This window comes from Pomacea canaliculata, linkage group LG6 (genome assembly GCF_003073045.1).
Source record: "Pomacea canaliculata isolate SZHN2017 linkage group LG6, ASM307304v1, whole genome shotgun sequence".
In the NCBI taxonomy this organism is placed as follows: domain Eukaryota; kingdom Metazoa; phylum Mollusca; class Gastropoda; order Architaenioglossa; family Ampullariidae; genus Pomacea; species Pomacea canaliculata.
Window position 1 is genome coordinate 365310 of NC_037595.1, and position 16033 is coordinate 381342.

The window sequence follows — 16033 nt, forward strand, 5'->3', positions numbered from 1 at the left end:
GATTTCTACATGATCAGAGTATGGCTTAAAGAGATAAACAATTATAAGTACTCAAAAAGTACCCTTTTTAAAAATAGCTGATTCCCAACAGATATCCTTATCAGGATTGCAACAGAAACAGTGGTGATGGCTAAGCTGGATGGAGTATGGCACAGCCATACCTTCATGTTACTACTTAGTCCAATCTGCACAAGTCTCATATTGTAGCACCAGGTCTACTACCAGGTACAATCTATACAAGACCCTTGTAGTAATGATCCTGCTTTATGGATGGCATGAAACTTTGTCAAAGACTGTCTTTGAAGGGACCTCAGAAAGAGATGAAAGCTGTGTTGGCCAGAGGAAGAAATGACTTATAAATGTGAAGCAGGTCAACCCTTTGCAGGACCTGCTTACCATTGCTTCAGACAGGCCTCAGTGGGGTCTTTTCTGCTGAGGCTTCTCTGAACGTGCATGCCCCTAATGACCAGTTCTAGTCAAAGGATGAACAAATGTCTTGTAATACCCAGGGCAAGAATACTAAGTAATTTTATATTTTGTTAGATTTAGTGTCATGTGTATTAACACAATTTTATTTTGATTAGTCTCGTGTGTCTAGAGATTTAAAGGGTACTTAATTCCTTCCTGTCCGCCATGTGCTTTCTTTTGAAAAACAAATGGAAGAATTTGCTGCAAATCTTATTGTATAAAACATTACTAAATTAATGATACAAAGCAAATACAAATTTGTACATGTTCTATGCTTTAATCATATATTAATCTTACAAAATTATTTTGTATTTGCAGATGCCAGTAGTTGTTGATGTTGACAGTATGTGCAACGACTTTGACCTTGTCTCCAACAATGAGCACTTGCATGAAAGCGAGGTAAAACTTAACTTGAGGTACAGTTAGTTTAATTGCTTAGGTATATCAAGGTAAAGTTATTTACCTAGCACAAGGCAATAATCCCAGGCAGAGAGTTGGTCAGGCTGAAGCTAAGTATACAGATCGGGGGGGGGGGGTTGAATGAAGGCGAAGGCAATAAAGAACATAGCACTATGTAGAACAGAGATCACATGGCACTGTGCAGAACAGATCACGTGACACTATGCAGACCAGACTTTTCTAGAAGCCCGCTGTTGTGTGCTGGCATTGCCCATCTCACAGGTCTTTTTGTTTTCCTGAACCTTCTGTGGAGCTCAATACCCATTCCCACAAGGTAGATTGCTGAAGGTTTGTTGTGTGGTGCCATTGCTCAGGATCGGTATGCTATTAGACTGACAATGGCTTTATGTGAAGTGCTGTGTACTCACTGCAAATGGGATGAGTACATGATCGTTCTTGCTATATATGTCATGTTGTTTATTAATGGTTCAAAACAAAACTTGGGGCAATGATCATTGCTTCTCACTCTAGACCAGGTTCACACCAGGAAGGATTGGTCAGCTGATAGATAGCTTTAGTCAAAGTGGCTTATTAATGAGTGGAACAACTTTGTCCTGATCTCACTAAGACCAACTGGTTTATCAACAAGGTGAACAACTTATAAGCTTATTAAGACAAAGGGAATAAAGGGTAGGTGTGCAACACCACCACTCATGATGCTCAATCAGTGCAGGGATGACACACATACACATTTATCATGTTTGATCAGTGCAGGAAGGACGAAGAGTGGCAGTAATGATAGGAAAACTAGCTGATCTGTTAACATCAACACAATCTGTATACATATACACACATACAGACACAAACATATGTACATATGGACTAATACACACATGTACACATGGACAAATAGACATATGTACACACAAATATACATACACAGGCATGCATATACACATATGCACACAAACAAACACAGTGAATAAGATTTGATCTGCAAGGTACACTTTGTAGCTGATGTCATTAGTGAACATTGGCCAACAATTTTCACTTTGCAGTTGATTTTCTAGCGCATAATACTTGAGCTACAGTTGGTGGAGCATTAATGCATAAGAGGTATGGACATTTTTTTGTGCAGTTGATGCGCTACATCATCAGTCAGGTGACAATCTTATGGAAATTGTGTACTAACAAAAATACTACAGAAGTCCCTGACCCTGCAATACCTGGTGATGACCCCTTCCACACCTGGCGCCCGTGGGAGCACATTTATTCTCTTTGCAAGGTAGCCAAACATCATATTCCTCTCTTCAACCCCCTGGGAAAGTACATTGTCAAACTTTACTGGATGGTGAGTGAATTCATATTTATTGGTACATGTCATCATCTGATGAAGAAGTTTTTCCTTATATTTATAAAACATGTTAACACTTGGAAGTTTTGACCAAGGGGATCTGCATAATTGCTTACGTGAGATCTTCAACTTATGATGTAAAGGACATGCATATTTGCTTATTCTTTACAAATTGGCTTTTATAGCTCTTTGTATGATTTTCTGTATGAAAGATCCAGGCTTTGTGTTACAGGTTCCCAGAGATTTGCAGACTTATGAAATGTGCTTATCACCTTGATACATAGAGCTATGTGTACAGGAAATGTCTATCATATTAATACATGAGATAGGAGGATTAGTAGTGCATAGTTATGAGATCAGCCATCAGAAATATTTAAAACTGTGGACTATTACATCTTTATTTGGGCAGGAAGATGTGTAGATCAAGTGAATCCTTATCAACAGTTTGTGATATTTGTTGTAAAACTTTCTTCACAGACCTTACCAGATGACATGACATGATGGCATTTACCACACCTAACTGCTTCTCAATCATACAAATTTTGTCCCCTGGTAAGAGATCATTGCTCTCTCAGTCTGAACCAGTTGCAGCGCTTTCTCATAAGGTAAAAGCCCCAGCCATTGTACAGATAAGGAACAACCAGTTGCCATTATTCTTTCAATGTCACCAGCTTCTTCCTTTTTATGTTTGACCTGCTCCTGGCAACAGATTCAACATTTATAACCATCAGCCCCTTCACTAAAGGACTGGTTCAGGCAATCCAGGAACTCCTGTCTTTGTCTGCATGGCAGACATAATGGATCCCATGGTGTATAAGCTTCATTCATTCATCCTATAACTGGTAGCAGTTGAACAGTTATGCTTGTCTACTAGTACCAGTAGTGAGGAAGAACAACTGGATAGATGCAGTAGTTGACTAGTCTTGCCAATTAGACCTGTTCTGGTTGGTGGTGAGCAGGTCCTGCATGAATGAAATGACTAATCCACTTTCTTATTTTTTTCAATTTTTCCTGTGTTCATCTTAGCATTGTCGAGGACACACACTCCACAGATGAAGCATACAAGCAAACATTGTATCCCACATGTGTTCTTTCTTACAGCAAATCACCAAGACCTGTACTGCAAACTATTCTAGAACAGACAAGAAACTCAAATCAATACCTCTCTAATAACAACAGATCACATAAACACATCAATTACTAAAGTTACTCTAATAACAACCAATCATGTATAACACATCAGTCACATAAGCTACTCTCCACCTTCCAGTCATGGAACTTCTACAAACAAAAGTTCATTCCCCATTTTCATACAAGTTCAAACCTCCAAAGTCTACAGTTTCTTGAATAATAAAAGATCCCACTTATGTACAAGCGAAGTCCATGTCTGGTCACTCCTCAAACACACATGCACTTCCTTGAATAATATGTGGTACAGCTGGTGTTGGCTGGGTAAATACGGCAGACTGACGACTACAACTTCTATAATCCGGTACAGCTGGTGTTGGCTGGGTAAATACGGCAGACTGACGACAGTACAACTTCTATAATCCGGTACAGCTGGTGCTGGCTGGGCAGACATAGTGGACTGATGATCCTGACTCTTATATATGATCCTCTTTGCTTCCGTCTTTGTGCCCCCAACTGATTCCTGAAATTCTTGAAATTCTGAGTCGTGTTTTGGTAAATGTCATCAAACAAGTATCCCTGTAAAGTCAAAAGTTGTGCCTCAAGCTCATCAGTCTTGCCACAGATCGACTGGACATTGGATAGGAGGACAGAAGGAAGAGGTGGATTCTTGCATTGATTGTCCAGACAAAACTTCTTGTCTTGCTTCGTGCTGCCTCTGCGTCCCATCTTCTTAGATCTGCAACTGTGATATGGAGAGAGCTGCGTAATTTCGATATGCAGTGCAGGAAAACTCCACATAACAGAGGGAGCGGAGTGAACAGAACTCATGTTTTACATCCATGAAACAGGATTGTAATTTCTAGCAAACTGTGCAATCTATGTGTAACCGAGTGGTAAGGTGGGTTGTATGGTGACAACAACAGTTCACACTCGAACCAGAAAAGGCAGGAACAGTCAGCAGGTGTGCGACCCTTTATTCTCGTACAATGGTCACGGCTGCGTCGCTCGCCCGAGGCGCTAGAGGTCGGAGCTGTCTCTTCTTTGTCGTGTAGCTGTGCGCGCTGTCTCCGCCGACTCTGATCTCCTCGTCTCAGCTCTGCCCTTATATACCTCTGGGGAGGGGTAAACTTTCGCGATGCTCTGATACGGTCGGAACCATACGCCGTTTTACCCTAGCCAATCACCGCTATTTGGCATCTCCCATAGCCAATCACCGCTATTTGCCATCTCTCACCATGCCCTAGCAGATCCCGCCAAAACTAACAACAACACTGGACTACCGGCCCACTACATCCCCGCCGACTCTTTCTCCAACAGCGTCCTCGCTGATGAGCTTTAGCTAGCAAGACTAGGGCTGATATTCAAGCTCACCTAATTATGCTGGCCTCGGGGGGGGGGGGGGCTTCAAATATTTAAAACTCTAAAGAAGATCTGTTGCTGCCGCAAGCAACACCTAGTCATATCAGCCGCTGGTATTATTTACCTAGTAAAGATTTGCCTTGTAAACAAAATATCTGTACTACGCCTAACAGCTGAATCTGACCGACTGATTATTCTTTTCCCAAAATAACTGCTGCATGGGCACGAGGTGTATATAAGGGCAGGCATTCCGTCCATCTGTCTCGTATGTCATGATATTTCTTAGACGCAGCCGTGTAAAAGTGGAAACAAATTGAACAAAAATAGCAAAATAAACAACTAGTCATCATAATAAACAACTAAAGTGTCATCTAGGGTGTCAACGATCACCGCAACAACAAAAACATGTCCATGGTATTTATATTGTCATGGAATAGTGTCACACACCACTTTTCTATGCATCTGAGTTTATGCCTGTCTCACAGCAAGCCGCTGCAATTTGCTGTGCTCTGCAGGCACTGTCACTTCTGGAATCACAGTTACTGTCATATCGGGCACCACAGGCACTGTCATATCTGGCATCACACACACTTTCATTTCTGGAACCACAGGCACTGTCACTTCTGGAACCACAGGTACTGTCACTTCTGGAACCACAGGTACTGTCACTTCTGGAACCACAGGTACTGGAACCACAGGCACTGTCACTTCTGGAACCACAGGTACTGTCACTTTTGGTATCACTGTAGTTCTGGCTTGACGGGGTGGGACAGTAGTATACCAAAACGGAGTTTCTTCGTCACTGTCGTAGTCTTGACAATTTTGTGTCTCCGGCAGTTGACTGTCCTCTAACTGCGGAGACGGCTTCGCTGCTTTGATGTCGTTACTGCGGGCACGTGCAGGGCCGTCAACAAGGGGCCTGACTGTGTACACAACACTGTCATTCACTGGCCGTCTGGTGATATTACAGGTACTCCTGCCGCTCCGCCCATGGAATCTGTCCTGTTGCAGTTCTGCTTGGCTCTGCCGTCGTTGTGGTTGTCGCTGTTGTAGTTGCACCGGCTTGTTTTGAAACTTTTCTCTTGAAATCGGCCGGCGATCACTGCCTCGGCATTTCACTCCTCCGATACCACAGACGAACGTGGCTTCAACACCCTTGTATGACAGTCTGGGTTCAAATTCCACCAATTCACCTTTGCCTAGGCTGCGGAAGCCTGCCTTGTGAATAACTGAATGGTGGACAAAGACGTCTTGATCGCCATTATCAGGTGTGATGAACCCCCATCCCTTTGCCACGTTGAACCACCTGCAGAAACCTCGCCTTCTGCCCCCTCCACCATCGCTGTCATGGGGAGGTGCTGGTCGCTGGCCGCTCCGTTGTCTTGTCTGCTGTCGTCGCAAATATTTATGTTTGTGATGACGATCAGCCTCGGAGGGGAAATCACTTTGCTGTGTCGTGTGAAGTCGGGTGGCCGCCTCCATCTCCAACTGTGTTATTCGTGCAGTCAGACGATGTATCTCATCCTCCCTGTCATTACACATCTCCTCTCTCTCTACCCGTCGGGCCGTCTTAAGGAGATCGACAAAACAAGACCCATGGTCGGCCAGGTGTCTGGATGTTTCACGTCGGACCTGGCTGTTTCTCAGTCCTTTCACAAAGCGTGTCGCCAGGTGTGTACTGGATATGGCGTCGCTCATCAGGCGATTTGCTTTCGCCTGTAAATTTCGCAGTGTCGCAGCATATTCGATGACCAACTCCTCACTCTGCTGTCGGCGGTTATAAAAACTGGCGATAATGTCTATAACATCTCTCCGCTCGCCGTATGCCTCTCTCAAAACATCCAAAATCTTTTCAGGCGTGTCTATCATGTCATGAGGGAACATCAGCACTCGCCGTCTAGCAGGTCCCTCCAGCGCGTTGAGAACATAGACACACGCGGCACTCTCAGGCATCGGACTTAGGGCACCTCTCTTTCAAACTCGTCGACACTTGGCCCTCCGGCAAACTTCTGAAGTCGAAATAGATGACAGGTTCGTAGAGCCTCTGCCGTGCTGTCGCCCTCTGCAGCCATATTTCACCTGCTGACTCTGATCCTGCTCGCAGCGCCAAATGTAACCGAGTGGTAAGGTGGGTTGTATGGTGACAACAACAGTTCACACTCGAACCAGAAAAGGCAGGAACAGTCAGCAGGTGTGCGACCCTTTATTCTCGTACAATGGTCACGGCTGCGTCGCTCGCCCGAGGCGCTAGAGGTCGGAGCTGTCTCTTCTTTGTCGTGTAGCTGTGCGCGCTGTCTCCGCCGACTCTGATCTGATCTCCTCGTCTCAGCTCTGCCCTTATATACCTCTGGGGAGGGGTAAACTTTCGCGATGCTCTGATACGGTCGGAACCATACGCCGTTTTACCCTAGCCAATCACCGCTATTTGGCATCTCCCATAGCCAATCACCGCTATTTGCCATCTCTCACCATGCCCTAGCAGATCCCGCCAAAACTAACAACAACACTGGACTACCGGCCCACTACATATGCTTGATAGCAAACCTGATGATAATTATTGCTGCTGTTACTGTTACAACCCTGATGTAGATGTCTGCTGTGTAGCTGCTATTGTAGCCGGACTGACTGACCCTCACTGAAGGACCACACCCGATATCTTACCTTAGCGCCAAATCAGTCCCTTCCTCATTCTTGTCCCAGGGAAGAGGACGGAAGTTCCCCAGGAGAATTTTCCACTAAAAATTCTAGTTCTCGTTAGCTGGGCGCCTGGGTGCGTCGTCTAATCTTTATCTCGCGTTGTGTTCTTTTTTATTTCTATCCATCGCGCACCCGGCCGCACGCAGCCGACCTTGGAGTCCACAAAAGACCTGCTTTACTGTCTCAGACTAAAGTATCTTTTCAATCGGTGCATCAGTTCCACGGATCTTCACGTGTTCTTTCTCTGCTGTGTCACCACCACATGGACAACACAAATTCCTCTCTGGCGCTAGTGGTACTCGTTCACCTCATTTACACGACGAATAAGACACAGGTACGACACACTAGCATTCGTTGGCACTGACACGCTCACACAGGTAAATAGGGTCAAAGACAGATTTATTTACCTAATTTACACATACAAATACTATATCTACTCTAACCTACCTAATTCAAACCTAACACCTAACTCCCAGGGGTGGGGGAAAGAGACTGAGTGACGCGAGCCGCTATTCCAGCGGACCAGATGCCTCGCGGCACTAAGGTACTTCTCGCTTGCTCAGTCTCAAGCTCTACTGCCATACCCAGCAGGACCAGTTCCAGTGCCGGGAACCAGGTGCGGGCGCTTTGTTGTTGTTGATCTTGAAAGGGAGAGTGCTTTCACCTCAAGGCGATTTCGCACCACGGGGGAGGGGGGCCAGGGATTTTCAGCTTGGTCCTCTCATTGAGAAGCATAATGTGAACCGTAAGATGTTTGCAGATGACACTGAACTCTATTTTTCATTTAGTACTGACAGTGAGTCGGTGCATGAGGCAGTTTGTGCTGTAGAAGATTGTTGTTTAGAGGTCAAGTCATGGATGCTGAGGAATAAACTCAAGCTTAATGACGAGAAGACTGAGGCGATGCTATGTGGTTCCAAGCTTAGCCTTAGTAAAGTCTCTCTAGACTCCATCCAAGTGGGTCAAGCTAGAATCCCCCTCTCCAGCTCCGTACGGAACCTTGGCCTCTATGTCGACAATCTTCTAACTATGTCTGATCATGTCAGTTCTGTAGTCAAGGCATGTTATTTCCATATCCGCACACTTGGACGACTCCGACCCAGTCTTAATAAGAAGACTGCAAATACAGTTGCTGTGTCCCTCATCGGTTCTACTTTAGACTATGCCAACAGCTGCCTCTGGGGGATTTCAAAGAGTGAGTTGTCGAGGCTTCAGCGAGTGCAAAATACCGCTGCGAGGATAGTTGCAGGAAAGAAAACAACTGACCATATTACTCCTGTACTTCGTGACCTACATTGGCTTCCTGTGGAGAAGAGAATTGAGCACAAAGTGTTAACCTTAACCTATGGCTGTCTTCACGACCTTGCGCCTGTCTATCTGCAAGAACTCATTCGCTGTTACCAACCTCAGCGGAACCTTCGTTCAGCAGCACACTTCAGACTTGAACGACCGAGTGTTCAGTCAGGGAATGCTAACAAGAAGACTGCGGGTTTCAGATCCTTCTCCAATGTAGCCCCGCTTTTGTGGAACTCGCTTCCCCTCTCGACCAAGGAGTCTGATAGTATTGGATCTTTCAAGAAAAATCTTAAGACTCACTTGTTTAAACTTTTTTGAAGTTATCATTTGACCTGCAGTTTGGTGGCTGCTGGGATCACCGCGCATTGAGCGCATCTTTGTGATACGGATACTAGCGCGTTATAAAACTACATCATCATCATCACTGTTGCCCGCTACTTATACCGGACAGTCTGGGTACTACGTCACCCGTTGTTGCTGTCCTTCGCGCCGCTCGCGCGACCAAGTGATGGGGTGGAAGGGGATGCGGGGTGGAGGGACCAAGCGTTGTCAGCGGTACCCGCTGTTCTACACAAGCTCTCCCGCTACACTGTCTTTAAAGTGGGTGACTCCCAGGTACTTCAAGCCATTCGCATCCGTCAACTGTACTCCATTCATGTTAATGATGTTAGTCTCTGCTTTGCTCTTTGCTGTTTTCTGTTGACTGTGACTTGACTTAGCAGGGCTGATTTCCATTTCATATTTGTTCACATTGTCTGTCAGTCTGTTGATAAGGTCTTGCTGTTGGTGTCACTGTTGGTGCCTGCCATCAGATTGATGTCAACTGAAAAGTGTATTTGCATCTAGGTGATAATGAACAGGTCCTGCACAGGACAAGCAATCCAATCTTTGACATTCGTAAGCCAGTTCTTACTCTGCACAGGACAAGCGGTCTAGCCTTTGACATACATCAGCCAGTTCTTACTCTGGCCACCGTGGCATCAACCACCCAGGTACTTTCAGGTACTTTGAAAGACAGTCTTCAAGAAAGTGTCATGCTGGATCACATGGCCAGACCAGACCAGCTTATGCTGCTTGACTGGTGCATATCAAAAATAAAGTAGAGACTGCTAGTCACTATCACATGATGATGACATGAAAGACTATAGAGTACATTTTGATACAAGAGGGCAACTTTTGACTTCAACAAATTGAAACTTTTTTCTTCCTTTTGCCATGCGTTCTAATGTATGCAAGAAAACCTGTTTCTGTGATAGGGATGTTGGCGGAAGATTCTTGTAGATGATCTGATGCCATTTGATGAGAATGAGCAGCTGCTGTTGCCAGTCACTTCACTCTCACATGAGCTCTGGCCTATGATACTGGCTAAGGCACTTATCAAGGCAGCCTCCCTTGAGTAAGTCTTTTCCCTCCTTTTTTTATACCTAAAAGTGTTCTTATCTGGAAAAGTAAAGAAGATATCATCTTACTCGCTACTTTAGAATATGGCACCATTTACTTCAACTCCTAAAATGTTTACTTAGGTTTGTTTTTGCAAAATAAAAGTGAGATACTGTCAGTAACTAAATGACTGAATGAGATCAAAGATTATTTATTATTTGTTTAAGTTATTTATTTTTGATACTATTTTTAACCCTAGTAGACCCAGCAGCTCATTAGCAACTGAAGTGTAAACTTGGTTGGCCTGAATGTCAAGCAAAAATAAAGTTTGCATGGGAACTTGCTGCAAACCGAGTCCTTGAGTATATTTATAAGCATTAATTTATCTGACTGCATTATGTTAATTCTGTAATTACTGATGTTTGTGTGCGTTTGCATGCATGCGTGTGTGTGTATGGGTGTAAGAGAGAGAAATGGAACCATCTTTACACACAGTAAATGTTTGTTTAGAAAACCTGATGTTTAAACACTTTTATTTCTTATCACAGCAGGCGTTTGCTTAGAAAACCTTATATTTACACACAGCTGTAGACAGTTGTGAGCAGTAGGTTATTATTTATAAGACAGCTGTGAATATGCACAAAATTATGTCATCAGGGTTGGGGGCTCAGAAAAGCTACCTTTAGCTCTAAATTTTGTAACATGTTTGTAACTTACAAGTGAACAAAATAGGTGATGACACTGACCATTGCAGCATGTATGCTATTTTCAGCTACAGTGGTGGTAGCCCTGGACTAGAGTTTGGGGACTTCACGATCATTCACTGTCTGACAGGCTGGCTGCCAGAACTGATTCCACTACAGTAAGATATATATTTTGTTGGTGTCTACAGTGCGAAGTGTGATTTGATGTGATAAGCCAGCAGGTCAGGCCACACAATCTCTACCAACAACTGCTAAATACATGGCTCTAGTTTTTGTGTCTAGCTACACAGTCTCCTACCAACACCTGCTAAATACTGATGCAGACCAGTGTTTGGGGTTGAACTATGATTCTTTGCCTGCAGTAGACAGGTTCTTTGTTTATTTTCATGGCAGTTGTGTTTATTTACAAACTAAAATGTATAAATTGGCTATTTCATGAGAGGGCCCACATCTCTTGTTAATAGTGTAGCCGAACTGACCACGTTCCTTGCTAGGGCTAACACTACGGCCCCAAGCGCCGATAAGTCCCTTCCTCTCTGGTGTTCCAGAAAAGAGGACAGAAGTTCCCAAGGAGAATTTTCTGCTAAAATTGTAGCTCTCGTTTGTCGGGTGCATCGTCTAATCTCTACCTCGCATTATGTTCTTTTTTCCCCATCCACTACACACCAACACTCAGTCGACCTTGAAATCCACAAAAGACCTGCTTTTTATTCAGACAAAAGTTTCTTTTCTATGGTGAGTTGTTCAACTCCACAGATCTTCATGTGTGTTCTCTGCTGCGTCACAACTACACAGATAACACAAATCTCTCTCGCTCTAGTGATACATGTTCACCTCATTCATACAACGAGGACTACATGCAACATGCTAGCATTCGCTTGGACTGACACGCTTACACAAATAAATAAGTTTAAAGACAGATTTACTTACATTATTTACACATGCAACCACTATATCTATTGTAACATACCTAGTCTACTAAAACCTAGCACCTAACTCCCTGGGGTGGGGAAAGAGGGGGTTGAGTGATGTGAGTCACTTTCCAGCGGGACCAAAGCACCTTGCGGCAAATTGGTACTTTTCTTGTACTCAGAACCAAAGTTTTACTGCTTTTCCAAGCAGAACCAGCCGCCTTTCAGTAAACAGGTGCAAGCAGTTTGTTGTTTTTGTTTGTTTAGTAGGAAAGTGCTTCCACATTGTAGCTATTTTGCACTATGGGGAGGAAAAGGGCGGGGGAAGGAAGCTTGAGTACCAGGAGAAGACCCCCTGATGCCCAGCCCTGTGAACAGATGTCACGTACAGAGAGTGTCCCGAGATGAGATCTGAACCCTGAGTTGCTTACTGCAGTGGTGAGAAGTGAGTGTTTTAACCACTACACTACTGGGCGCCCCTCAGGTGCAAGCACCAACTTTTACCTGCTGTTTATACTGGACAGTTTGGATGCTACATCACCCACTGTTGTCGTCCGTCTCACACTGCGCCGTTCATGTGGCTAGTGATGGGGTGGAAGGGGGTGCGGGGTAGAGGGAACAATCACTTCAGCAGTACACACTGCCCTAAACAAGCGCTTCTGCTACAATAGTTTAAGTGCACTTGTAACTTTGTCCCAACTGTTTTCAATAGCTAACATGGTCAGTTGACTAATGACAGTAAATTCATTTGGATTTGCACAAAATTGACATAGAAGCTCATTATATAAACTTTGACCCAAATATTTTACAACGCTAGCTGTATAAATGAGGTTATGTTACTTAAATTGGTATTTTTGGAGGATATGTGTAGTTTGAGGGGTAACTGAACAATGTAGATTGTTCCAGAGTTTATTTTTAATGTCATTATCTTAGTGAACCTGTGTTTCTGGCTTGTCTATGCTGTTAACATGCACTCACAAGATTCTACATTAGCATGAACTACTACAGTACAGTCATGCAGATTCCTGTAGGAATGTTTCTAACAACTCTGTCATACATCTTTAGTTGTGTAAAATAAGTCTAGATGTCTTTAAATATGTCTTGAAATATAGACGAAGTAAAGGATTGCATGGTCTACAGGCAAAAGAGGCAGTGAACTGCAAATGAATTCCATGTCTTTGGTACAGCATGTGAAAACCTTTTACAGCCTGTTAGTGTAGCTGGGTTTGCCTGCCACATGCTACAGATGGTGTTAAACCTGTAGCATGGTAACCATGCACTTGCTTGTCACCTGCCACATTGACTGTAACTGGGTTTGCCTACCATATGCTACATGCTCATGTGCATGGTACAGATGGTGTTAAGGCTGTAGTATGGCCACCACTTGCTTGTCACCTGCTACAGTTAGTGGAATAATAATAATAATTTTTAAAAATGCAAAATTTGCATTAAAGCAGCAAACATTCACTCACAAGCTAAAACTGGACACAGCCCCAAACCCTGTCTCTACCACTACACATAAAGTGTATACAATGAAGTTATTGCAAATGGCAAAGCTAGCTTCGTGGTTGACCCTTTGCTGTGGTTCTTTTCATCCTGGCTGCTTATTGAGATGATAAGAACTTTTTGGAAAGCTCTTTTAAGTCTTGTACTTTTAAACCACAACTGTTTTGCATAAAGATGCTCCACAAGGCTCAGAACATTAAATCAACTATTTTTGAGCAAGGTTTTGTTATCTTTAAAAACTATTCTAAACCAATCATACCACAAAATTCTAAATGTTTTTACCAGGTTTGCTTGGTGTTCTAAACTTAACAGGTATGGCAACCGACATGAAATTTGGCAGCTGCTGAAATCATCTCTTCCAGAATGGCAGCTACCAGAACATGAATCTGCTAAATCCAAAGATGGCACCACAGATCTTGGCAATAAAGACAGATCTGCTGGCTCTACAGTAAGGCTTTCATCATTAGGGATGTGTTTGTAGAAAAGATTTGGTTTATTGTTTTCTGTACGCTGTCAAATTAGGAATTTTGTCACATCTCATAAGTCAACCCACAGCTGATAATTATACCAGTAAGTTGTGAAACCTTATGCACTAACATTTGGAAGATAGGAGAAGTGTTCGTGTCAGCTAGAGCTCTAGAGGCTTTAAAAAACTCTTCTGTACACTGGAGATATTTGATGGATCCCAAAATTGTTTTCGCTAGTTTGTCAGTAGGCCGTGTATCTGCTCCTATGTTGTGGTGGGTGATGATGATGATGATGTAGTTTTATAGCGCGCCATTATCCGCATCACAAAGATGCGCTCAATGCGCGGTGATCCCAGCAAATATATACACAAGCGTGAAAAACAGCTGGGGGAATTCTCTCGGGAGGTAAAATGGGCGAAGCGAAATTGTGAGAAGTTCAAGGTCACAAGTACACATCTTTTCACGAAGAATAACCGTTGTACAGTACCTGGGTTACGCTGTCCTGCAGGAGGTGGGCTGCTGGTCATTGGAGCCAAGCTGCAGGGGCATGCTAAGGACTCCCTAGTGTGAAACTTAGTGTACAGACGATGTCTAAATCTAGAATGCCTTGTCACTAGTCTCATGATGGTCATCTGTCAAGAGTGACTATAGTAGGGGTCAGGGTCGCTTAGTTTTGTTAGAGCTTTTTTTGTGTGCTTGGTTGTCATTATTGTCAGGAACATTATGATACAGCCACTCATCATATGCAGAGATGATGGATGACTGCATGACAACAGAGAGTGATGGATGATTGCATAATAACAGAGGAAGGGAAAGGGGCTGGGAATAAGAAGATGGAGAGTTCAACTTTGTAGACAGTGAGCCTGGGAGGGGACCAACATCCTGTCAGAAGCTGGCATGAGCAAGGCATGAGGCAGTCATCAGTATTGTCCATGATGATGCCATCAAGGTAGTTGGCCCCACTACCAGCCCACCAGCTTTGCAGGCTGCTTCGTTACAGCTTTCACTCATAAAAGACTGGATCTTTCTGGCCTTTAACAATAGTCAATGTGAAGAGAGAGAGCAAGAAAGATGGGCATAGATGTGGAGTTGGATTTGGAGAAAAAGGGATATGTGTAGAAATGAACATGATAATAAATTGCTGATACATAGGAACAAGCAGAGGTGCAGATGAAATGTCTGAATAAAAAAGATTGTAATCGTTTGGTTTTGAAGCTTAAGCTTAGTATTTATAATATATTTTATGCATAATACTTATAAGCTGAACAAATATTTCATTTTCTTGTTAATTGATCTGAGCAATCCAATCAGGGGTGTAATATTTGTTTTACAGTGACATCAGAGATATAATACTTGTTTTACTATGATGTCAGTGGTGTAACTTTGTTTTACTGTCATATCAATGGTGTAACATTCGTTTTACTTTGAAATCAGGGGTGTAATGTTTGTTTTACTGTGATGTTGTACACTTCATTTCACCTGTAGTCTGTGTTGTTCAGGATGGACAGAAAGAAGACAAGATAGACGCAATACAAACTAAAGATGGCAAATCTGACAAACAAGAAAAAGCAAAAGATGGAGTCAAAGACAAAGCTAAGGACAAAGAAAAAGGTAACTCTAACTCATGTGCCAAAGGAAAATGGATTGAGAGAAGATCACAATAAAAAAAATGCTGGATGTGTAGATCTGTGTCATGTGGAATTCTGTATGAAGTCTTACATAGGACTGTAAAGTGTAATGTGAATGTCTGAATAGTGTCTAATAATAATAATAAAAATAAAAATAAAATTTATATAGCACTTTACACCACCATCAAAGGCAGGCTCAAAGTGCTTCACAACAAAAATTAAAATAATAATAAAGAAAATAAATTTAAAAAAGCCCACAGACATTAATAATGAACGTTGATGTAAAAAAAATTATTGCATGTCCACGTAGAGTGGCCACTCCTGTTAAATAACAGCATCAATACTATGCAGTCTGTATTTTCATTAGGTAAGTGAATAAAGATTTGCTTTAAAAAGTAGTTGAGAGTACAATGTTTTTTTTATGGAAGCTCAACTGTCAATTTTGCGGTCCTATGCTCCTCAAAGGAGCAACAATGAATAAACTAACTAAAGTGTCAATCTTTGGTAGAGTGAGGGGCTTAACTTTTGCAGACAGAAAGTAGGTTCCATGATGACAACTCTTGTTGGAACATCATGCTAAAGGCCACAAACTTGTTTCAGAGATATGCACAGTGTTAGTCTCTCAGACCTGTGTTTACTGTGCTCAAAGCTTGCTGTGACAGCTCACAATCAAAACTTTGGCGATTGTAGAAAAGGAATCAGTCTGAAGTTGCCACTGCTGATGCACACATCT

General features: G+C 43.0%; 1 protein-coding gene across 11 annotated transcripts in view; it reads left to right on the plus strand.

The window, feature by feature from the left end:
• Positions 1-16033, plus strand: part of LOC112567042 (androglobin-like) — a 114788-nt gene that overhangs the window by 24395 nt on the left and 74360 nt on the right. For all 11 annotated transcript variants that reach the window (XM_025243521.1, XM_025243526.1, XM_025243528.1 and 8 more), the window contains 6 exons: positions 787-867; positions 2006-2218; positions 9961-10100; positions 10857-10946; positions 13518-13653; positions 15172-15283. In XM_025243521.1, coding sequence (XP_025099306.1) covers positions 787-867; positions 2006-2218; positions 9961-10100; positions 10857-10946; positions 13518-13653; positions 15172-15283 — 772 coding nt within the window. The remainder of the gene's footprint in view (positions 1-786; positions 868-2005; positions 2219-9960; positions 10101-10856; positions 10947-13517; positions 13654-15171; positions 15284-16033) is intronic.